The sequence below is a fragment of the Podarcis filfolensis genome, assembly GCF_964270895.1.
Source record: "Podarcis filfolensis genome assembly, chromosome: 17".
Lineage (NCBI taxonomy): Eukaryota > Metazoa > Chordata > Lepidosauria > Squamata > Lacertidae > Podarcis > Podarcis filfolensis.
This window is the reverse complement of record NC_139621.1, coordinates 5,753,954-5,778,745: the sequence shown is the minus strand read 5'-3', so window position 1 is coordinate 5,778,745 and position 24,792 is coordinate 5,753,954. Positions and strand designations below refer to the sequence as shown.

At 45.3% G+C, this 24,792-nt stretch overlaps 3 protein-coding genes across 4 annotated transcripts in view; 1 reads left to right on the top strand and 2 right to left on the bottom strand.

The window, feature by feature from the left end:
* Positions 1-24,792, bottom strand: part of TBC1D25 (TBC1 domain family member 25) — a 44,057-nt gene that overhangs the window by 18,570 nt on the left and 695 nt on the right. The window lies entirely within an intron of this gene.
* Positions 1,181-9,026, top strand: LOC310752967 (uncharacterized protein). The gene is made up of 8 exons (XM_083594163.1): positions 1,181-2,255; positions 2,638-2,806; positions 4,017-4,190; positions 6,014-6,133; positions 6,539-6,594; positions 6,687-6,744; positions 7,795-7,873; positions 8,639-9,026. The coding sequence occupies exons 3-7, from the start codon at positions 4,044-4,046 to the stop codon at positions 7,852-7,854; spliced, it is 441 nt and encodes a 146-aa protein (XP_083450289.1). The 5' UTR covers positions 1,181-2,255; positions 2,638-2,806; positions 4,017-4,043; the 3' UTR covers positions 7,855-7,873; positions 8,639-9,026.
* On the bottom strand, positions 11,329-19,484 carry EBP (EBP cholestenol delta-isomerase). Of its 2 annotated transcripts, none has more exons than XM_083594075.1 (5): positions 19,363-19,484; positions 14,603-14,972; positions 14,157-14,193; positions 13,034-13,164; positions 11,329-12,322 (listed from the first exon to the last, which is right to left on the bottom strand). In XM_083594075.1, the coding sequence occupies exons 2-5, from the start codon at positions 14,916-14,918 to the stop codon at positions 12,111-12,113; spliced, it is 696 nt and encodes a 231-aa protein (XP_083450201.1). In that variant the 5' UTR covers positions 14,919-14,972; positions 19,363-19,484; the 3' UTR covers positions 11,329-12,110. The 2 variants fall into 2 exon arrangements, with proteins under 2 accessions (XP_083450201.1, XP_083450202.1); XM_083594076.1 differs by lacking the exon at positions 19,363-19,484 and adding an exon at positions 18,580-18,680.

Here is a 24,792-nt window from a genome sequence, read left to right as displayed (position 1 = left end):
GACACGACTAAACGACTAAACAACAAACAACAAATTAACAAAAGTACAATGATTCACAAAAGGTTAAGAGGTATGAATACCCCTGCGTCCCACCAGAAAAAAAGCACCGGGATAATGCATTGGAAAGTGTGGTACAAATGCCATCTAACCTCTCTGCAAATATTGTCAGTATCTTTTAACTCAGTTGATGGGGATTCCTTCGCTCTTCCCCCTGGCTTTCTTGAAGTTGGTTCAGATGCAATGCCAACCCATGGTTTACATTGCTTTTAACAACCAGCCACAAGCAGTTTTGTTAATGTGATCCTGCAGTTCTCCACTGGGAATATTTCACATAATGCATGATTTTATTCACTGACCCAGGAGGAGGTGGTAACTAAGTCAACGGAGAACGGATAAATTACAAGCTATTTGCCACTGCAGTGGTACCTCGGGTTATGTACTTAATTTGTTCCAGAGGTCCGTTCTTAACCTGAAACTGTTCTTAACCTGAAGCACCACTTTAGCTAATGGGGCCTCCTGCAGCTGCCACGCCGCCGGAGCATGATTTCTGTTCTCATTCTGAAGCAAAGTTCTTAACCTGAGGTAATATTTCTGGGTTAGCGGAGGCTGTAACCTGAAGCGTATGTAACCCGAGGTACCACTGTACAGTTAAATAGAATCTCCAGCCATTGTAGCTAAACAGCTAAGAGGTAACATGGTGTATACATATAAATAATAAAATTAGTATTCTTATTATTATTGAATAGGGTGTCCCTCTTTTCATCAGAGAAATCTTGGATGGTATATTCTTATGATAGTGTACACAATAAGAAGTGATCCTCTTTCAAACTGCTTCCAGCTCACCAAAAAAAAAAAAAAGACTTGTTATTTCTCTCAGATATTATGTCAGTGGTTAGTTACAGTTTTCGGAAATTCTTCAAGAACCACAAGACTGGAAGTGGGCAGATGTTGGAGCAATACTACTCAAACGATTGACCAGGACTGCTGTGAACATTTTTGGATACTGATTCCGAATATTAAGAAGGCAAAAGGAATATATATATATATATATATATATATATATATATATATATATATCTGTGTATGGGAATAAATCTAATACATGCTGCCACTTTCAATGACAACTGGGTAGAAATTATTATAGGGAAAGGGAAGAGTATAGATCCCCGCAAGCCCCCAAAAACTAGCTATGGGAAGAGCAGGAGAACCTCCAGAAAAGCACACTGTGGAGGAGAGTTTCCTGGCTCCCACTCAATGAAGAATTCAAACTCAGGCTGCAATGTCTACCAAAATCTTTAATGCTCAGATCAGTGTGATACATGGGCAAAATGCCGTTCAAAGGCACAGCAGGTGCTACACATAGCCAAGCAAGCAAAGACATTGATCCAGGAATGACACATACCCCGGCTTAGGAGCTAATTCTTCTTAAGCCCCCCCCCAAAAAAATATTTGAGGGGGCCAGGCACCCCCCCCAGTAGATGGGCATTGCCATTTAAATGGTGTGTGGTGTGTCATGTGACTATGTAGGACAGGGCTTACCGCCCCCCCATATTTTATTCAAGTTGGCACCCCAGCAACCCTATTATTAGGAAGTGGGGCCAGCACTAATTTCTCACGCATGCGCAATGACCCCATGATGAAAACAAACACATTTGTATCCACTGTATTACTGCGCCAAGGGACTATTTTATGTGTCCTTATGACTGACAGGTGGTGGAAGGAGCAAGCCAGAGTCTAGTGAGTGAGACTGTCCCTGGCTATAATACTGGTTTTAACCCTCTCACTGGTCAGAGCTGAAGTTGTTATTTACAACTTTAAAAAGAGATACAACAGATGTTCACTTGTGATCTCCCTAGTTGGCAAGTTTAAATATTGCTGATAGATAGATAAATAGATAGACAGACAGACAGATAGATAGAAATCTTAATTCAGTAACTCCCTAAAATTGTTAGGAGGGGCAATACACTTTAAATTAAAGAGAAACTGAAAGTTAATAGAAGACCAACAAAGAATTAATCCTAATAAAACAGGGACAGATGATGGACTTTGAGAAAGCCCCCAAAAGAAAGCTTAGCCAAGCAAAATTTAAACTGAAAACTCATAGAAATACCAAAATGAAGATTTTAAAGAGAATCAAGAAAAGCAGATACACCTGATGACTAGAAAAGACAAATGAAAGAATGTGAGGGGCGAAATCAAGTTTATTTAACTTTCGACCAACTAGTTTTTGGATGTAAAAAGGAACAGAGGAAAGGGTGGGTGGATATGAAGTCTGCTTCAAGCAGAGTGAAGAATAATTGCAGAAAATAGAAGGCTTTTCTTTTAAAAGGCAACTGGAGAAGCTATTTCATTATAAGAAGGCTGGCGTTTCTCTTGCCAAAGTTATTATTATTATTATCATCATCATTATTTATTTAATTTAAATACCGCCCTATACCCGAAGGTCTGAGGGCGGTTCCCATAAAATATCCAATACACAAAATCAAAACAAAATCAACAACCCAGTAACGGGTTACCAGAGCATAGACAACAGTAGTTAGGTATCCCTGTCCAGATAGGGGCATAGCTGGGTCACCAGCCCAAGCTGATGGAAGGCACTCCGGGTCACTGAGCGCCTTCCCTTGTGTCTCGACAGAGCTGCAGGGCGACCAAGGCAGTCTCCGTGCCAAAAGCAGGCCTAAACCCTGATTGAAAAGAATCTACAAAACCAGCTTCTTCCAAGAGCACCTGGATCTGGTCTGCGACCACTCGCTCCAGCTTCACTCCAGAAGTAAGAAAAACCAAGATTGGGAAGATTTTAACACAGGTAAGACTTAGAAGTGAGAAGGGTAGGGGGATCCAGGGGGAAAGAGAGCTGTGCATATGTGATAAAGAGCAAAGCAGAAGGGGAGAATACAACATAGTCTTCCGGGGACTGTGTGAGATGGAATCGAAATAAACCCAGTCTTTAAAGAGTAGTCATGGCAGGTTCTTCACTCGTGTCTGAATTGCAGATTCCTACTGGCTTTGCAATTCATCAGATAGAAGTACCTTCTTTTGGCACATTGAATGCTGTATCCTCCTTTTTAAAATACAGATCTATATTAATTTAAACATTCATGCTTTGCCTTTAAAATAAATATATAATGGAAGTGTTTAGAATAGAAGCAAAAGTGCCCTGAGGATGGAATAAGATGCCCTCATCCACAGCAGGTTTGGGGTGCAAACTAGCAGAACTGCCTCTCCCTGCCCCAGAGAACAACCCCAGAGCAATAATTGAGATGCCCCTATTTCCCCTTTGAAGGAGTCTTAATAAATTTTGTTAAACCTTCATATTAGCACCTGGAAGATGAGGCGGATCTTAAGAGGTTTAATCTCTAGGGTGGAACAGAAGCTTCTTGGCTACATTGTGGATCTATGTAGATCAAATCACACAAACCGTCTGGGGTTCATTCTGAACTGTCAAGTATGATAACCTAGTAATGGGCTGTAATAAACAAAAATCTGCCCTTATTCCCTTATGGAGGACACAAGAGCCCTTATGGAGTCCTTTGTAGGTTCTCCATCGGTAGGAGAAAATAACAGAGGCCACCCAGAGAATATTGAGAAGCAAAGCAGCTCCTAAGCCTGATCTTTATTGAACTGTTGCAACAGGGTGCTCCCCTCACAGGCAGGAGGACGGAGGAGGACCCCGAACCAAGGTGTGCCTGCCCTTATATAGACATTTTAAATTCCCTGCCCTGGAGCTCAAGACCACCCCTCCATACATCATACAGACATCACAGAAGGGGTGTAACCCAAGACCACCCCCAACAAACATCATACCTACATCACAGAAAAGGTGGTCTACAACAGAAATTTGAATGTTGTTGTTTTTCCTGTCTGCCAGGTTATCTGATAATGCCTTATCTGATTGCCTTTCCTGGTAGTCTGGCCATTCCTTTGAGATGAGTATCCCTGTTAGGTAACCCTGTCCAGATAGGGGCATAGCTGGGTCACCAGCCAAAGCTGATGGAAGGCACTCCGGGTCTCAACAGAGGTGCAGGGCGACCAAGGCCCTTTCCATGCCAAAAGCAGGCCTAAACCCTGATGGAAGTGGGCCCAGAAAATCAGCAGCTTCTTCCAAGAGCACCTGGATCTGGTCTGTGACCACTCGCTCCAGCCTCACTCCAGAAGTAAGAAAAACCAAGATTGGGAAGATTTTAACACAGGTAAGACTTAGAAGTGAGAAGGGTAGGGGGATCCAGGGGGAAAGAAAGCTGTGCATGTGAGAAAGAGCAAAGCAGAGGGGGAGAACACAACACAGTTCCACTTAATTTCAGGTTAGCTCAGGTTGCCATGTTGACAAAAATTCATTGCATTGCATTTGTGATAGCTTCCTGGGGGCTAAAGAAAAGTTCCTTTGCTAATGGGCAGAACTTCATTTATTTATAACGTGGCTTCCAATGAGTAGAATAACAAACCCTCTTGAGCAGCTCGGTTAAAAGTGGTGGCATTTGACATATGAAGCTAGGAAGAGGCATTATTATGATTGTGACTTTGATTGCATTTTAATAATACCCCACCCTTCCTGATTGGAATCAAGGCAAGAGAAAAGCATTCAGGGAGCCACTTCAGAGTGGTGAATTTAAAAAATAATGAAAGCGAAATAACTATTGATCAAGGAATGGTATGGAAGCCACTAGGATCAAGAATTGTTTCTGGGAGGAGAAAAAAGGGGGGAAATAACTGAGAAAGCCACAAGGAGAAGCATAGCTGTCAACTTTTCCCTTTTCTTGCAAGGAATCCTATTCGGAATAAGGGAATTTCCCTTTAAAAAAGGGAAACATTGACAGCTATGAGGTGAAGCAGTGAAAAGCAAGCAACCAAGGGTGAGAGTATTATACCTAATTGTAGTTACTGGGCAACTGCAGAAGAGGGTCACCAAAATATTGTTCAGTTTTTGTTCCTTCAGATGTGTATAAATCCATACTACTGTTCCTAATGTAGAATTTAGAACACCCATTTTAAGATCTTATGCATCAAACTGCTTCCTTTGTAACAGTTGCCTGGCTGTTTTAAGTGTGAAAAAGCAAATAAGGCATTTTGAGGGTGAATCTACTGATGGCAATGGGAGAGGCGGCCTGGTAGAGGCCTTGGAGTGAGTAGAGGTTTTCACCATTTGGTTGGCCATTTCTAAGCAAAAAAAGTCCAGCAAATGTTTAAGCACATACATATTAGTGATTAGGAAGGGTGAGCCTTGACCATTTTTTCCTGTACATAAAGGGCAGAAGATTTTGTCTGCTAATGGTAAGGCTGAAATGACTGAGAAAATATTGGAAATCTTATGAATCCTGACTCTCTGGCCATTTTGACTCGTAGATAAGGGGGTGGCTGATTGTTCCACTAATGACCAGAGTGTGGCCACACAAAATCATAATAACAACCCACATTTGTGAAACATTATCTAAGAGAGGTCTGTACCCCTCAATCCTGTAGATAAAGGAGGCATGTAGCTCCCCATTTTCTTTGCCTGGGGTACCGGTATTTCTCTTGAATGCAGGAAAGATGATCCATATATGCTGAGACTTGATTCAAAATTTAATTTGACCCAAATTCTATGACAGGCTTTTTGGTGAAAACCTGCTGGGTTTCCGACAAATACTAAAATTTGGGTCCTCACCAGTACTTCTGTTCCTAAGGTAATTTATTTAAAAACCTGGTGTAGGAAACTGCTTCCTTTGCCTGTAACCTCTCACTTGTTTACCTTCAACTACAATCCAACCTTCTAGTAAAAAAACTTTTGAATTATCAGAGGTGGTGAGAGTCAAGTAGGTGAGTATCTTGTGCTTGGCTGAGGAGAAAATCCCTGTTGTGTTCTGCCTGCAACTCTTTGTACAAAGATTCTTTCAGGTCGCAGTGAGGGGGAGCATTCAAGCACCCTGAGCCTGTTGGAGAAAAGGTAGGCTCTAAATGGAATAATACCCAAATATGCAAACTAAATATTCCAAAAAGCTTGTATTGAGCAATGTTGATTATTCAATCAGTTTTTCAGAAGAGTTGCCAATTCAAAAGCCTGATGCAATCGCTCTCCGTGCTTCTACCTGGAGGGACTTCTCTTGTCGGGACACCACTGCAGGGGAGGCCCTTTCCTGTGCCATCACCACACAATAAGGTACATCTTTGGGTGGGACAGCCAGCCTTGTTTTGTTCCAGCTCTTATTTTTACCCACCTCACAGAGCTACCTGTGCCAGAAGCAGATCTGCTCCATTGACAAAAGGCAATGTCAGAGTTCTTGATACATCAAGTGAACATCTGCAGTGTAGGATTGAGAGACACCTGCGTCTTGACTGTGCTGCTTTAGGTAACCTGCTGTTTTTGCTCCTGTGTCGGGAGGGGAGGGCTGCTGAAGACCCTAGTCTCTTCCAGGTGCATCTCAGTGACACAATAAGTAGAATTTTGCAACCCTTCAGGAAACTTAATGGCAAGTGAACTTCACACTCCGCAATTCAGTGGTCTTTTTCAGTCCAATCCTTTTGTGCTGGCTTCTCCATTTCCCCCCGCTTGATCTCTTCACAGTTCTGTCCAAGAGCCCACCACACTCAGGAGAAGCCAGCTCTTCCTGCAGAAGTCAGGTCAGTCAGAACAGCTGTGTTCCAAAACCATTTGTCTGGAATTGGCGGGAAGGGCCGGGGGCAAAGTAATGAGTCCAGATTGCTTTTCACAGACCAGCAGAAGGAACTTCCAGGCCCATGAATTCACACTTTGGAGGAACAGACAAAAAGGTGAGCATAAAGGCAGAGTTTGAAGACTGGAACTAGTCTCTCTGTTCTGCCCTGCAAATGAATGGCAGTCAACATGGCACTCTGTGACTTCAACACATCTAGGTGAGTATCGCTTGCTAATGGTAAGGGATAAAACCTTGATTGTGTTCTGTCTGCAACTTCATAATTCTTAAGGGTTTTCTTTTTTCCTGAGAGAACATTCTGTATTCAGAGTGTTCTCTCAGGTTTTGCTTTTCACCTTGTTGCATTGGCCAAAAAAAAGCAAAAGATGCTGGTGGTTGGCGCTCCTGGTTTCCAGGACGGGGTTCAAGCCCCTGTGGTGTCCTTGCTTACTTCCAATGCAACCTCTCTCTCTCTCTCTCTCTCTCTCCGCCTTAAGAACTAAATGAAGCAAGTTGCATTTCTAGAGCTGCTGCGAAATCAAGGTAGTGGGTTGCTAGGGTTTCACCAGCAAAGTATTATGGGCACTTTGTAGCTTTGTGAGGGGTAAGCTACGGTGCCCAGGATTCTTTGTGAGCAGTGAAATGGGGATAAGTTGCCCTTTAATGCTTTTTGACCACTAACAACTGCAATTATGACAGAATGGTGACTGAGTGGGGTGAAGGGAAAGAGGTAGGAAGGCCTTGAATGAAATCCACGTGCCCTGGGCCCCCTCCTGTTCTAGTTATAGCATATCTTCCCCTGCTTCCCTGATGCAAAACCCCTCTAAAAATACAAGGAAAAGAGATCAGCACAAAAATGGCCCCCTCTGCCCTCCACCCTGCAATTTGAACATTGGTCTTGAGTTTCTCCATCCACAGTCATGGATAAGCAGAGACTCTAATCCACATCAGAGCCCCTCAGTCAAAAACCAGGGACTAGAAGCTCTCCCAGAAATATTAAACACAGAATACAATGGTGACCTTGAATAGAGAGAGTATCTCTTGTTGGAAAGGTAGGCAGTGTGCTCGTGTTTGTGTGTGTAATTTTATTGTACGTTTTATGCTCCTTATTGCTACCCCCAACATCTGTGAGCTGAGGATCCTTTTCCCATCATCATCATTGGCCCAGATTGCGCTGGGCTCCCTGGACCCGAAACCTGAGAAGGAATCGGCAAGGAACTGGATGTGACGGAGGACATCTTGCATGTGTGAGTATTGGCCAGGCGCCCCCTACTCCAAGAGGCAAGATGTGGCAGCAGTCAGGGCACATTGTGGGCTCTGAGTCCTGGGTGCAGCCTGCTGGAAGGTCTCCTGCACAAGCTGCAGGAGGATGAGAGACAAGGTGGCACCGTAATGGATGTCATGTTGGACTTGAACCAGGGTTTAAACAACAACAACAACAACTTTATTATTTGTACCTCCTCAACCTCTAGACGTCTTCTGTTCCCTGAAACATCTCTGCCTTTTCCTCCCTGGTGCCCCATATGCCCGGTACCACCTATCAGAACCCCTCTGTGCATCCTCCTCGCTTATTTCCTTCAAGCCTTCCCACTCACCTTCCCATTAAGCCCTTGGAGCAGGGACACCACAGCAGCCAGGCCTCTAACTAAACCAGAGCACTTGTTAGTCAAATCATCGCCTCCTTCGCTGCCCCCACGTCCCTCTTCTTCCTCTGTTGTGCCAAATTTTAAGTGTAAGCCTGTCAGGGCAGAGATCTATCCCCTCGTATTTTCTGTAAAGTGCTATACCAGCTGATGATACTATATAGAGAATAATGATTCCTCCCTTCCTCTCTGTTGAGTCCTTTGCATTCAGGTGCTGCCATGATAAGAATAAATTGGAATAGAATGAGGGACTGGAATAGAATGAGGATATTGGAATAGAATGAGGATATTGGACTGTTAAGTGTGGTGCAAGTGTTGACGTTTTATGTTTCGGTCTATACAATATATATATATTTTATTTTTTTGCAGTCGATGGAGAGCAGATGAAGCCCGGATTCTGCGTGTGTCCATCAGCTCCTTCCTGAAGCATCTCACCTTGGTGGTGGAAACTATGGACCTCTTTGGGCCTCCTGTGGCTTGACAGATGGTTGCAACAGGAAGCTTCCCCATAGTCTTGGCTGGACTCTGGACTTGCCCATGGGCTACTGCTGTCAGAAGAGGCCCTGAACATGCCATCCTTAGAGCCAAGATGTTGCTTTGTGTTTTGGAGCCAGCGGGGAACTCTTTGCTCTTGGATACCCTTGGACATTGATAGATTTTGGGTGCTGAGAAGCAGGCAAGCCTGGGACTGCCTTGATAGAAGACAAAGTACCGTAGATAGAATCTGGTGCTCTAATAAATTATCCAGTGTACTTTACTTTATAGTCTGTGTGTGTTAACTGATTAAATATATTTGAGCCGGCTCACCATATAGATTAATCAATTATACAGTGCATGGCCGAGGGTCAGGGATAATGGGAGTTGTAGTTCTTGCAGTGCCTGGAGAGACCCAGGTTCCCCGTCCCCATTGCTGCAGCTCTTTGTCTCTCTTGCCACCAGGGAGAAAGCAGCTAATAGCTGGCAGTGAGGAAGAGGAGGGGGGCCAAGCGACAGAGGAGCCAAAACGGATGGTGTGGCCATGAAGTCCTATTTATATAGGAAGATTTGCCTTTTTTCTTTCTTTCTGGCAGGGCTCCAACTTTTAAACAGCAAGCAAAACTTCCCCACCTCTGTTGCCACTTTGGCATTCTAGTGAAAGCTTCACCTGTTGAATTTCTGTTTGACATTTGCCGTTAGTTACACTTGCAGCTCCCTCTTGAAGGCACGCATGCTGAAACCTGGATTTGTGCTTGTGTAAAAAGACCCAAGAACGCTTCTCGCCAGCCATTGCTGATCCTGAACTAGGATAGTCTTGCCCCTGTTATCCATGGTCAGGTAACCCCCAGAGTGGGATTACTGCCATGCACTGTAAGGAGGGTGATGTTTGAATAAATTACTAGTGCAGAAACAAGTATTTAGTTCTGTAGTTTGCTATCAGCGCTGGTAGAGACCGAGTGCCCAAACTGCAACCCAAAACCCACTTATTTATTGTAAAGTGTCAACACGGCAATTTAACCTGTATATCTCATTTTCTCTGTGTTTCACGTTTCTTCTTTATGACTGCTGTTTGTAATAAATAATCCTTCATAAAGGTTTTTGCATTGATATATAATTTTATGGTGTAACTCAGTGCTTTTTTTCCAAAAAAATGTTTAGGGGTACTCTCATTTTGACTCAAGAAAATCACCACCGGGGAAAAAATAAATACAGTTCAAATTGGAGGAAATAAATACAGTGGTACCTCAGTTTTCGAAAAGCTTTGTTCTCAAACTACTTGGAACTGAACACTTCAAACCTGGAAATGAGTGCTCCAGTTTTGGAACTTTTTTCAGAAGCTGAGGGGCGCCTGGCTGCCTTCAGGTGGTGCAGGGGCTCTCAGATGCAGCTGCCGGGCTGCTTCCACCTTCCCCAGCCCTAGTAACTATTCAGTCTGACTGCCTTCACAGGGTTGGAGGGAATCTGATGTGGAGGGGGGGGCTCCTTTAAACTTCTTCCTTGAGGGGAGTGCAGCCGCGAACCCCTCAACAGAAAGTGTGACGGAGCCTGCACCTCCCCAGCTGAGCAGCCCCGATCCAGCTCCTGTTCCCGTGCAAGCAGCAACGCTGCCTAGCGGAGCAGCCCGATCCTGCAAGCAAGCAGGAGTGGAGGCAGGGATCTCTCAGAAGTGGAGCCCTGGCCCAGTTTTCCCTCACTTAGCGCCAGGGCTGCATTCAAAGTAAAAACAAACTTTTCAGAAAACCACAAAGCCAACAAACTTGCAACCTGTGAAAAAGCAGCAACACAACAAATCGAAAAAGGCAAACCAACCGCAAATCACAAGAAAACATAAAACAACACTAACACTGACCCTGACTCTAACCCCTAATTCTAATCCTTTAAGGTAAAGGTACCCCTGACCGTTAGGTCCAGTCGCGGAAGACTCTGGGGTTTAATGCTCATCTTGCTCTATAGGCTGAGGGAGCCAGTGTTTATCCTCAGACAAATTCTGGGTCATGTGGCCAGCATGACTAAGCCGCTTCTGGCGAACCAGAGCAGCGCATGGAAACGCCGTTTACCTTCCCACCGGAGCGGTACCTATTTATCTACTTGCACTTGACGTGTTTTTGAACTGCTAGGTGGGCAGGAACTGAGACCGAGCAACGGGAGCTCACCCCCGTTGTGGGGATTCGAACTGCTGACCTTCCGATCGGCAAGCCCTAGGCTCTGTAGTTTAGACCACAGCGCCACCCGTGTCCCAATTCTAATCCTTACCCTTACCCTAACCCAGCCCTCCTCTCCTCCTCACTCCTTCCCTGCCCCCAGCATGGAAGCTATGGTACCAGGGCTGCAGGCTTTGGGTGCTCGTGCGCCTAGCATGGAAGCTGGGGCGACGGTGTGCATGGCCATAGAGAAAGATGTGAGTGCCCTCTCTGGCACGCGTGCCATAGGTTTGCCACCACTGATTTAAGGCAACTCTTAAACATAAGTAGAAGCACATCGCATAGAATTTTGCATGAAGATTTCCACCAAGCAGAGCTTCTTCTTGGCCTCCTTACACACTTCCCCACCTGCCATGCACACAGTTTCAACAGACAAGGAAACAGGTGGATCATCATTTATTTAAAAAACAATTGTATCTCATTTTACAAAACCAGTGAGTTCAGCAGCATATGCGAGGTACTAAAGGTGTTCCTTTGAAAATGTACTGCAATGCTTAGTAGCATAGTTTACAGAAAAGAAACTTGTTTCAAAAGCAGGAGAAAGGTCCCCTCTTAAGAAGAGATCTAGATGTGAAATCAGCATAATATTATTAATGGTGGATTTTGTGCTACCTTCACAACTAGATACACAAGCATCCCAAACAGAAATTAAAACAACTGGATGCTTCTACTCTGCAGCCTCATTTAGCTTGAGATATAAGCCTAACCCCAGGGTCTAGCAGTCACACAGAGCCCTCTATAAAGTCTTCATAGCACTGCTCTGCTTAGTCTAATACAGAATTGCATGATGGAGGCTATCCATAATGGGACCTGCAACCCATTTGCTCAGAAGTAAAACCTACCAAATGCAATAGGGCTTCCCCTCAACACACTCTCCCTGCCTTGCCCCAGCTCTCAGTTCCAGGGGTCTTTGATAGAAGTCTCTTCTGGAAGGAGCTGCAGGACAGAGCATATTCCAGCAGCTGTAAAATAGATACAGAAGGCCATTCCACTTAATCCCAAGGAGGGGTAATTGGTGGATACTTGGAGAATGTCCCTAGTTGATGGGGGCAGTGGACGAAATAAACCTAGACAAGGCACCAGAAAGTAGCCAACCAATCCCTGAATTATTCCAGCGCTTCTCCAATGGCATATGTGTTCATGATGATCCACTATGCAAGAGGTCAGTGCTTCTTGAATTTGCCAGCATCCGTTATCTTCTGGCAAGCGCTGAGGTGCTTCCAAGCATCCAGGATGAGGATGGAAGGAATGATGATCCACAAAGCGTTCATGAAGACAAAATAAAACCAGAAGTATATCGGGTGCCCTATCTCACTGTGACTGAAGCCCTCGAGATACTCGGTAGAAAAGTACAGAACATCTCCATAGAGTTGGCCTGCAGTGAATGGTAGAGACAAGACAACCAATTAGAGCAGGGGGTAAGGAACCCTTTTCAGCCCAAGGGGCCACATCCCTTCATGGGCAACCATCTGGGGGCCACTTACCAGCAATGGGTGTGGCTAGAGTGGAGGAATAACTTCAACTCCTAATTTTATCCCATAGGCTACATTCAAGTCATGAACACTTCAGAAGTTTTCACACACATCTCTCCAGCCAGGTAAGTGAAAAGCATGACCACAGTTCCAGAGACACAAAAGCACACAAGGAAGCGAGTTGAGCAAGGCCAGTGAAGGGTCTGGCACAGGAGTGGGCAGGGCCTGGGAGAGAACCCTGAGGGCCAGACGCAAGAGATCTGGACAGCCACATTTGGCTGCTGGGCCCAAGGTTCCCCACGTCTGGATTAGAACCAGACAAAAAAGATACACAGCCCAAATTTCCTAGTTCCATGAGTTTCCTAGGTTTTCCAGTGGTTGTAATTGAGTGTGAGAGAGATAACTTGGATTTTTTTAAATTGTTTGGGGTGGGGAGACAAGGGTGAGGGGTTATGGATGCCAGGAACACAAGGAGCAAGGAGCATGCAGCAACCTTTTCAGGCATTCTTCCAGTGCAGAACATGTGGTGAAAAGGAACAGGGGATTGGGATGCAGTTGAGCTCGGCCATCACTATATTTAGAAATCTGTCCTTGTGTGTGCCTCATATACCTACCCAGCGACACAATCAGCTGCAGCACAAACCGATGGGGCTGGTCTGAAAGAAATGCTAACACAGTCCAGATGGAGAGGGGCCCCCAGGCGAAGGCTGTGATGGTCTCCACACAAACTGTGAAATTGTCTGATCTGTAGGGACAAAGTGAAATAGAAATCACTTGGGGGTCAAGAAGTATCCAAACTGTTTTTTGCACTGCATTTGTCTCTGGTCTCACTCTTCACATTTCCACCTCCCCAGCTCCAATATCAGATGCATTGAAGCATTATTAAGAAACAGACTTGAGTCCACAAATGCTTATGCTGGGGGGGGGGGAGCTTTTTCGGCCCAAGGGTTGCACTACCCTGTAGAAAGCTTTCTGGGGGCCACATTCCACTGGTGGGCGGGGCCAGAAAGAAAAGCAAGCAGAGCTTTTCTGGATGTGACTTTGTACAACAGGCTGCATTGCAACTGCACAGAAGTCAGAGATTCCCCTTCATCTAGGCATGCAAGAGTCCAGGGACACATTCCAGCCAGGCAGAACAACTCAAGGGGTGTGTTTTGGGGAGCAGACGGGTTGCCTGGGGAAGAGTCCTGAGAACCAGGCAGAGAGGCCTCGAGGGCTGCATTTGATACCCCAGCCCCAAGTTTCTCCAAGCCTAGCTTAGGCTACAACAAATGTCTTCTTCTTTAAGGCACAAAGAGGCAAATTTTCTTGTTTTTTGCTGCAACGGACTAACATGGCTACCCCAGAAGCTTTTAGCACACACCCAACAGTTGCTAACTAACAACTAGCCTTCACCCTGCAGGCGGTAAGCAAAATGTTAACCATCTAATGCCAACAACAGTGGCTTCTCAGGTAAAGTATTATTCGCCCCAAATGCAAGCTCTGCTGAGGAAACGCAAGAGAAATGACTCAGGGTAATCCCATGCAAGGCTGTCCCACTTTACCTCCTTATGGGCCGCCATGTTATAAGATGTAGCTTAAAATATGCATCTATAGCCTTTTAAAGCTGTTAGTGCACCCCCACACCAATCTTTCTGTTTCGAATGATTCAGTGCTGGATCTTTGCATGACTGAATCCTTTTCCTCCATTACGATATAGACAAACAGCTATCCCACCGCCTCAAAGCAGACACTCACATGACGTATCTGCTGTCACCTTTGGCGTATTCCTTCCCTATAGCATAGTGAGGAGAGAAAATAAGGCACAACATTGGTTATAATAAGCTGAGAAGCACAAAATTTCACATGAATTGAAAAGCTTGTGTATTTCACTAACTAGCAATTAGGTAAAGAGAACTGTTCAGACTTTCGAATTCAGCACCAATTTCCAAGTGGAAACAAAGCCAATTTAAGCATATTACATCTCTGCAAAAAATTAATAATAATGCTACTTTGTTCTATTTGCTGGTTTTGGGAGAAAGGGTGGGATAGATACTGAATAAATAAAATAAAATGTTAATGATAGAGTCTATATAATGCTCCCCTTATTTAACTGCTACGACATACTTTCCCCAGAACTGGTAGAAGAACTCTGGTGTTTTGCATACATGCCCTTCATCCCCCCACCATCAAGTCAGTCTTACAGAGCTGTGAAAGAAAAGACTGATCCCCTGCGATTTCCTTGTGGTACAGGCTGAACCAGCCTTCAATGACACCATGAATAAAGCCACAGACAGCAAACCAGCAGATAGCCAAGGAGCGCCAGGTTCCAAATGGTGCAGCTGTCCTGTTCTGCCATCTTGCTATGAGCCAAGTTACTATCAGCAGGAGCCCAGAGACAGAGAAGAGGAAAGTCAATATCTGCCACATGGGGCGGTCATTGGGGATGTAGTGCTGGAGCTCCAAGTTTCGAGGCCAGTAAGGGTGGGGAACAGCAAGGTGCTTCGCTTCTAACCCCATGGCGCTCGAGGAAAACAAAACCAAGTTGCTGAAACCGGTGAATGCTCTTTCGCTCTGCAATAAAGAAACAGAGTTAGTAATGTTAATTCACTAGAAAGCACATGTGAAATGAATACAGATTCTGGGCTAATGAGTTACCATTGTCACAACTATGGGAAATGTTTGAACTATTACTTAGAAGTACACAGAACAATGTAATTTGAGGTCATGGGGTGTCCAGAAAACTAGAACTGTAGCCCATATCAAAAGGGGTGGAAAGACTACATATACAAATAAATCAATGTGTTATCTAGCCAACAGATTTACATATAGGTCCCCATTGTTTAGTAATCCATAATATATTTCCTTTAAGAATCTTTTGTTTCCAAACCTCCATTAGATAAGGTGACTCCAGAAGTAGTAGATCACTTAGAGGAAGCAGGAAACCACCTCCAGATGAAGATTTCTCTATGCTGCCTTCCTAACACGCAGCAGCCTGGTCATCACAATATTTTTACACCTTCCACATAAAACTATGTAGAGCATGGATGGAGAACCTCTGGTCAAACTGGGCCCACCAGAGGCCCCAATTGGGCCCATGAGACTGTTTTCCCCAAACCACACTGCACCTGCTGTGCAGCAGGTACTTCTTTCTTCTTTGGCAATCACTTGTAGTCAAGTTAGATTGTCTTCCATGAATATGGTCTTAACAGTGTGTCCATAAGTGACTATGGAGGCCAACTCTGGATCTGTGCATCCTTCCACAGTGGGTACATAGGTTTCTGGGCGGAAGTTGATCACAGTGAAGATCTTCCAAAACATACCTTTCTCTTAGCTTATTTCTCCTTTTCTTTTCTTCTTTTTTAAATAATATTTATTACTTTTGAAGATTACAGAAAAAGAAGAAAAAAGAAAAAAAAAAGACCAGAAAGGAAGAGAAAAGAAACAAAAAAGTGAAAAAACACCACAATACAATACAGTATACAAATATTATAAAACCCACCCCAAACCCATTAGATTAAACACATGACTTAAAACAAAAACCGTTTAAAATACATCTCTCCTTTTCCATATTCTATCCTTCATTTCCTTGTTTCCTCGACTTCCTCACACCTCCCTTTTTGTATTCCAGTTCTTCTAATTGTTTCAGCAAATCCTTTCCATCTTTCTCTGTTTTTTATCATCTTGTAAATAACATATTTTAACCTTATTTCCCTTTAAGACTAGATTACTTATCTATACTTAACTTCTTCTAACATTTCACTAAATCCCTATAATATCATTCCACGGTTTTTCTAACAGTCATTAATTTTACAAAATTTCTAAATATGAACTTTAACTTCCCAGTCTTCTTCTACCCTCTCTTTTCCCTGGTTTCGGATTCTGCCAGTCCTTTCCGTCAGATCCATGTAGTCCCTCAACCTGGAGATCTTATATCCGAGGCTCTTAATTCTTTTCCAAGTCCCTTCTGCGGATCTTCTTCGTATTCTTTAATGCTCAGAAGCAAATCTCGGGGAAACTCCAGCCAAACAACTTTTCTTCCTTCTGAACAGCTCAGCCAAGTTTCCATAATTGAAACTAAAGTCCATAGGGTATTTCAGGACGTATTTCAGGACTCCTCCAAATCCATAGGCCCCCAAAGCTTCAAGTTCCTCCAGGCCCAAACCCATGTCCCAAAAGTCAGTTGGTCCCTGAATAAAGGGATCTTTCCAACTTTCGTTCTTCAGTCCAAGCCAGGGTCCAATCCTCAAAATCTGGCTTTTGCTAGAATCAATCATGCAAGGCCTCAATTTATAATCCTCAATTTGCTTCTGTAGTTCTACATGATCTACCTTAGGTTTCGCAACGGCATCCTTCTCCTTTTCCTCCACCATTTGTCCTACCAAGGTATATTCCTGTTCCAAGTCCTGAATTAGTTCGCCTGTCTTCCCAGGTGATATGTAAAAAATTTCCAGAGATACCATTGATGGAATCTTTCCAGGAGTCAGAGATGGCATTCATAAGAGGAGACTCCAGTGGACTTTAGGGATGCCAAAATTATCAATCTCTTTTAAAAAAGGTGACAGAACGGATTGTGGAAACTATCAAGGCATTTATTAGCTGCGGCCAGCAAAATTATTGTAAAGATATTAGCAAAGCGTCTCTTAACAATAGCCGAAGCGAACCTTCCTGAATCCCAAAATGGTTTTAGACCTTCTAGGGGGAGTGAACATGATTTTCACTGCTTGGCAGCTTCAAGAAAAATGCAGAGAGCAAAATCAACCCCTATATATGGCGTTTATTGACCTGACTAAGGCCTTCAACACTGTAAATTGTAATGCCCTGTGGACTGTCCTTCTGAAAATTGGCTGTTCGGATAAATTTGTGAACATCATTTGGCTCCTCCATGATAATAGGACAACAACAATCACAGATAACAATGGTTCTCAAAGTGAGATCAGGTGTTCACAGTGAGATCAGTATGATTCACAGTGAGATCAGGTGTTCAACAGGGTTGTGTTATTGCCCGAATTCTATTCATTATTTTCACTGCCATGATACTACACTTTATTATTTATACACTTTATTATTTATTATTTATACCCCGCCCATCTGGCTGGGTTTCCCCAACCACTTTGGGAGGCTCCCAACAGAATATTAAAAACATGATAAAACATCAAACATTAAAAACTTCCCTAAACAGGGCTGCCTTCAGATGTCTTCTAAAAGTCAGATAGTTATTTCCTTGACATCTGATGGGAGGGCAGGCATCACTACCGAGAAGGCCCTTTGCCTGGTTCCCTGTAACTTCGCTTCTCACAATGGAGGAACCAGCAGAAGACCCTCGGAGGAGGACCTCAGTGTCTGGGCTGAACAATGGGGGTGGAGATGCTCCTTCTCTGAGGCAATTTAGGGCTGTAAAGGTCGGCACCAATACTTTGAATTGTGCTCAGAAATGTACTGGGAGCCAATGTAGGTCTTTCAGGACCAGTGTTATGTGGTCTTGGTGGCCACTCCCAGTCACCAGTCTAGCTGCCGCATTCTGGATTAGTTGTAGTTTCCGGGTCACCTTCAAAGGTAGCCTCACATAGAGCGCGTGGCAGTTGTCCAAGCGGGAGATAACTAGAGCATGCACCACTCTGGCGAGGGCAGGTGAAGTAGGGTCTCAGCCTGCATACCAGATGGAGCTGGTAGACAGCTGCCCTGGACACAGAATTGACCTGTGCCTCCATGCACAGCTGTGAGTCCAAAATGACAACCTAGTGTGCACACATTCAGAGGATGACCTCCAAACTATCTTAAATATCCTCGCAAAAGCTGTGAGTCCAAAATGACAACGTAGTGTGCACACAGTCAGAGGATGACCTCCAAACCATCTTAAATATCCTCGCAAAAGCTTACTAAAAGCTTGGCTTATCGCTCAACATCCAAAAAACCAAAGTGCTGCACCAACAAGCACAAAAGAACCCCTCTGCAGCGCCACAAATCCAACTCAATGGAGTAATGTTGCAAAACGCCGATTACTTCTCCTACCTGGCAGTTAGCTTTACACAAGGGCCGACACTGATGTCGAAATCCAGCATTGCCTGAGCTTCGCGAGTGCAGCTTTCTCCCAATTGAAGTGCAGAGTGTTTGAGGGCCAGGACATTCGCAGGGAAACAAAAATGCTTGTTTACAAAGCTGTTGTACAGGTACTACCAACCTTACTGTATGCTTGTGAAACATGGAGCACATATAACCGCCATCTCCAGATCCTCAGAAGATTCCATCAACGGTGTCTCCGGAAATTTTTTACATATCACCTGGGAAGACAGGCGAACTAATGCCAGTGTACTGGAAGAAGCAAAGGTCACCAGTGTCGCCATGATTCTTCAACATCAACTTCGTTGGACTGGTCATGTTGTTCAGATGCCTGATTATCATCTTCCAAAGCAACTACTCTATTCCAAACTTAAAAATGGAAATTGTAATGCTGGTGGTCAACAAAAGAAGTTCAAAAACTTTCTCAAGGCAAATCTAAAAAAATGTAGTATAAACACCGACAACTGGGAATCTTGCCTGCGAGCGCTCCAGGTGGAGAACAGCCTTTACCAATGGTGTCATGGGCTTTGAAGACACTCGAACTCAGGTGCGCAAGGGAGAAACGTGCTAAGAGGAAGTAACGCTTGGCAAACCCTCATTGTGATCAACACCCTCCCAGAAACCAATGTCCCCACTGTGGAAGGACGTGTGGATCCAGAACTCCTTGTTAAAACCGTGTTTATGGAAGACAATCTGACTCCGCTAAGAGTGATCGCCAAAAAATAATACAGTTCTCCCGATTCGCATTCATCAGAGACGAACTCGCATTGCCCCTGGCCATGCACAGAGTGCTTTCCCCACTACCACCCACAAGCCGAGGTTAGGAAGAGAGATGAGAATGCATTGCACCGCTGCACGCCTTCCCCACCAACAGCAATATAGGCACTTCCGAGCCCTTACTTACCAGCGCTGCCCTCCGTCCACAAAGGCGCCTGCAGAATAAATGAACCTGCAGCTCAGCAGCTGCTTCCCTCGCCGATATCGCCCTATTACCTCCACAGCCAATAGGGTTTCCCTTCGGTGTTGATTGGCGAGCACTTCACCCAATCATCCTGCAGCGAGTCGGAGGCGGGCGACCACCTAGGCTTCCAACGGGAGCGTAAATATCGACGTCACGGGCAGCTCGGCATAATGATTGGTTGCGGAGCGGCTGAGGCGATGTGAGTTCATGTTCTAGACCTGTCGGTTGTTCCTTCCGTAGACCTAGTTTGCCTACCTGAGACCCGAGGATTTTGCCCGGCCCTCAGCTCTTGCGCCACTTTCGCCGCTTCACTTCCAGGGTGGCTGGGAATGCTGCATAGTAGAGTGCTGAAAAGTAGACCCCTGTCCTCTGCCCCCTTCATTTGCCCAGAGGCACTCTGGCAAAATAAGAGTGCGGGAGGATAGCAGATTTTCAGGCACTCTGGGCAACTTCCAGCACTTCATCTTTTATAAATTTTTATTAGATTTTCCACAATGATAACAAAAACCACAAAGCAGAATGATGCACAAAAACAGAAAAAGGGGGAAAAAAGGAACAATAAACAGATGAACAATAACAAGAAACTTCATTCTTTACAAATCCAACCTTTTAAATATCTTGGTTGACTTCCTCAAGTCCCTCGCTTCTGAGTTTCTTTGTAGTTAGAAATAACAGCTTTCCAATATCATTATTAAACTAAAACAATTTCCAATTATAGTCCATCTTATTCACTTTTCTTAACATTCTAAATCCCATTTATTTAATTATAACTTAGTTTAATCCTAGGCCTATTCGTTTCTTTCAAGTAATTTCTAATTTTTTATATTACTTCCAGCACTTCATAGTATTGTTGTGAGGAGGATAAAACGGGCACAGGAGGACATATAAATGCTGCCCTGAACTCCTTGAGCAGGGGCAGGCAACCTAAGGCCCGGGGGCCGGATCCAGCCCAATCACCTTCTCAATCCGGCCCGCGGATGATCCAGGAATCAGCGTGTTTTTACATGAGTAGAATGTGTCCTTTGATTTAAAATGCATCTCTGGGTTATTTGTGGGGCATAGGAATTTGTTCATTATTATTTCCCCAAAAAATACATTCTGGCCCACCACAAGGTCTGAGGGACGGAGGACCATCCCACGGCTGAAAAAGGTTGCTGACCCCTGTCCTTGAGGAATGGGCAGGATGAAAATGGCAGTGTGCGCACATTTAAGTTTAAGGGTGCTTGGAATTGTAGTTTTTTTTAGAGGTAAACTACAGTTCCCAAGGGGACGCGGGTGGCGCTGTGGGTTAAACCACAGAGCCTAGGACTTCCCCATCAGAAGGTTGGGGGTTCGAATCCCCGCGATGGGGTGAGCTCCCATTGCTCAGTCCCTTCTTCTACCCACCTAGCAGTTCAAAAACACGTCAAGTGCAAGTAGATAAATAGGTACCACTCCGGCGGGAAGGTAAACGGCGTTTCCGTGCGCTGCTCTGGTTCGCCAGAAGCAGCTTAGTCATGCTGGCCACATGACCCGGAAGCTGTACGCCTGCTCCCTCGGCCAATAAAGCGAGATGAGCACCACAACCCCAGAGTCGGCCACGACTGGACCTAATGGTCAGGTGTCCCTTTACCTTTACAGTTCCCAAGATTCTTGGTGTGTGTATGTGCTTAAAATGTGTTTTAAATATATGATATGCAGGTATATGGGAAGTATACAAGCATTTTCCTGTTACTGGTATTGACTACACAGAGAAGTCTGTGTTACATCCTGTGTACACGCTACTGGCTTAAAATACAGCAAGGTCATTCTTTTTCTCAATTCAGATTGAAGCTGTTTGGTGGGGGAGCACATCAAAATACAGTATTTAATAAGAAACAACAGGATAGAGATGGATTGTATCTGATGCTGTGTGTTGGTGACTAAACCTCTGCATCCTTGGGAAAGCACATCATGCACAGTAAACGGGTCTGCAAACATAGCCATAATCTAACAGGTGGGGCAGAGGAATTATAACTCTCAAATGTAGTACTATCTTTCCATCTCTAAAACTGGCAGATGTTTTCTGGGAAGTCTAATTTCTTGATGCTATAATGTAGATCATGTGCTTGGAGATTTCTTGGAATATACAGTTTACAAATAGAATAGAATAGAATAGAATAGATCAATAAACTGTGCTTGGTTTAACTGCCTTGGGTTATCTGCACTGCACACAGCACATTTTCCTGCTTTCCAGTTGTGGCACAGATTATGCTGTTCTGATGTGGCTGGATACTATGGGTGGGATTCACCTAATGAACTCTGTCAGCAAAAGCCCTGCCGTAAGTGTTTTGTCTACACTAGAAATTGCTAGGTCACACCTGCAAGGAGTTTGATTGACAAAAGATTACGAGAGGATTATATAAAACTCACTCCCTTAGGAAACCCAGAGCTGAAGATAAATTGCAAAAGGAACACTGATGCTTTGTAAAATTAATAGTTGTACTAATTAGCCCAAATAGCCTCAGGTTTCTCTTGTCCTTTTATTGTTCTTGTTGGAGGAGTTAAATTTCCATACATTGTGTGCTTAATATCCAGGTCCTGTGAAATATTTTCCATGTCGTAAGTACTTGGAAACGGTTGAAGCAGTTGGCTACATTTAGCCTGGTAAAGAGGAGACCAAGGAGATATGATAGCCATCTTCCAATATTAAAAGGGCTGTTGCATGGAAGAGGGAGTAAGCTTGTTTTATCCTACTCCAGAGGCTAGGACTGGAACCAATGGCTTCAAGTTACAAGAATGGAGAGTCTGACTAAATATCAGGAATAACTTTCTGACAGTAAAAGCAGTTCGTCAATTTAAAGGTCCCCCTCAAAAGGTGATGGACTGGGAATTTTTAAGCAGGTGTTGGATGGTCATCTGGCATGGATGCTTGAGTTGAGATTCCTGCATTGCAAGGGGTTGTACTAGATGACCCCGTGGGGTCCCTTCCAACTCTACAATTCTATGATTCTATCATTCTCCTCCAAATGTTACCATCTAGTTACCCCCAGGCTCCTCCTATTCACTCCTGTCCATATTTGCACCGCAAACTTCCATTAATTCTATGCTGGTTGTAACTGCCAAGGCTTCCCTAAAAGATTCACGGGTGTGTAGCTTGGTGAGAACGCTGCCGGGCAGTTTTGCCCCTTGTCCCACCGCGTGCGTGTGGACGCGGATGCGCGCTCGCACCGCGGATTGCTCCCCAGTCGTTTGAAGGACTCGCCGGAGCGCAAACGCGAGTCGAACCCGGGAATACCAAGCTATTTTATTGTATTTTTCATTTTAGTTTCCCTGCACCTCTTCCGCATTGGCTGCCCACCTGCACCCTCCCCCATCCCTCCCCTCGGATTGGCCACTCCGGAGATCCAACTGTTCCTTTCCGGCATTCCCATTGGCCTCCCGACTCGATCCGCCTCCAATTTTAAAAGGGATTATTGCTCCTCTTTCCCAGCGCCGACCTCCCCTTCCTTTCCCAGTTTCCAGCTGGGGGGGTGGGGGTGGGGGTAAGGGAGAAAACCCGACACGCATCGTCCCCGGAGAGCTGGAAAAGGAGGGTGGTGGCAGGAGGCGCATCGGTGAGTTCGCCGCGACCCAGGGGCTGCCTCTTTAAGAAGCGCAGCTGGAGCTGCAGGGAACATCTGGCCGGAAAGGAGAGAGGGCGCACGCTGGGGGAGGGGGGGCCAGGGCCTCTTCCCGGGTCTCCCGCATTGCAGCTAGGGAAAGGGCATCTGAATCCGCCTAGGATTTGCCCCCTCCTAGATGGGAATCCCTCGAGGGCACGTCGAGATCCACGGAGTCAGGGCATCTTTTAAGGGGATCCCCCCCCAGATAGAATCTGTCTCCCCCAGGGAAACGGGCCGGTGTGTCCTGGGGAGAGCCAGGAAGGGGAAAGGGCTTCCCCCAGAGTTGCATGCCGGAAGGGGGAAAGGAAAGCGATTTCCGCGCAGGAGGATCCCGATCTGATTTTCTCTCGAATCCCGACGACCAGTTTTCCTTTGTCTGGGCCATGCGTTTCCCCAGGCAGCGTTTCCTTCCTGCACCTAGGAAATCCCCGGCCTGCAAAACCGCTCCCTGGATCTTCCAGCCGGCGGGCTGCCGAATAGGCCGCAGCCTCCCTTTATGTACCCGTGATCACTCCATATGCAACTTTTCAGCCGTTCAGCTCATTTATTCATCCATCACATATTTCTCACCGGCCATCTCTCCTGCACCATAGATTCATCTGGCTATTCCCTCCCCCCCTTTCTTGTCCATCATCCGTGGTCACAGGAGCCCCCAATATTTTATTCAAATTGGCACCCCTGGCCTTGGTCCATATTTTGGTGGAGATGGAGATGCTGTTCAGTAAAGAGCTTCCTAGGATGCGGGTGGTGCCGTGGTCTAAACCACAGAGCCTAGGGCTTGCTGATCAGAAGGTTGGCGGTTTGAATCCCCACGACGGGGTGAGCTCCCGTTGTTCGGTCCCTGCCCCTGCCAACCTAGCAGTTCGAGAGCACGTCAAAGTGCAAGTAGATAAATAGGTACCACTCTGGCAGGAAGGTAAAACGGCATTTCCGTGCGTTGCTCTGGTTCGCCAGAAGTGGCTTAGTCATGCTGGCCACATGACCCGGAAGCTGTATGCTGGTCCCTTGGCCAGTAAAGTGAGATGAGCGCCACAATCCCAGAGTCTGTCACAACTGGACCTAATGGTCAGGGGTCCCTTTACCTTAAAGAGCTTCCTGCCTCCCTTTCCCTGCCCTTAAAGGAAGCTTTTTGGAGCTTTGGGAATAACATATGCTGGTAGTCTTACTCTTATTTTTACCAGGCCTGCATACAGCCACTCAGCTATCTGCCCTGTGACCCGTGAAGAATTGCTTCCAGGTGATCAAGCGGAGGAAGCTTAATCTTAAATCACAAGCAAGCTTTTGTATTTGCCCTTTTCAAGCAAGTAACAGATTTTAGTGAAACTTGCCACCATTGCAAGCATGTTAAGGGCTGCTACCAAGAGAATGCCTAAACGGGGGACTTCCCCTGCTCCTTTAATGCTAATGCAGAACAGAGGACCTGCAAAAAATGTAGTACAGTACAGCTTTGTGGGTGGGTTGTTCACCATTGCTACATGTGCAATGTGCCCATCACTGCTGTGCCTGTTGCTTGGCTTAAGAAGGATCACCATGATGAGATGATTCCAGGATCTAGGCAGATTCAGCATGCCTACCTGAGCTTTAGGGACGCGGGTGGTGCTGTGGGTAAAACCTCAGTGCCTAGGACTTGCTGATCGTATGGTCGGCGGTTTGAATCCCCGCGGCGGGGTGAGCTCCCGTCGTTCGGTCCCTGCTCCTGCCCACCTAGCAGTTCGAAAGCACCCCTAAGTTTTACAAAACTTTTCTTTTG

Coding starts and splice junctions, on each gene's coding strand:
- LOC310752967 (XM_083594163.1), top strand. CDS start 4,044: ATGCCAAAAGCAGGCCTAAACCCTGATGGAAGTGGGCCCAGAAAATCA. Junction 4,191..6,013: donor TTGGGAAGATTTTAACACAG/GTAAGACTTAGA, acceptor TCAGTTTTTCAG/AAGAGTTGCCAATTCAAAAG. Junction 6,595..6,686: donor GCTCTTCCTGCAGAAGTCAG/GTCAGTCAGAAC, acceptor TGCTTTTCACAG/ACCAGCAGAAGGAACTTCCA.
- EBP (XM_083594075.1), bottom strand. CDS start 14,918: ATGGGGTTAGAAGCGAAGCACCTTGCTGTTCCCCACCCTTACTGGCCT. Junction 14,194..14,602: donor GTCTTTTCTTTCACAGCTCT/GTAAGACTGACT, acceptor ACTATGCTATAG/GGAAGGAATACGCCAAAGGT. Junction 13,165..14,156: donor GGTGACAGCAGATACGTCAT/GTGAGTGTCTGC, acceptor TTGTCCCTACAG/ATCAGACAATTTCACAGTTT.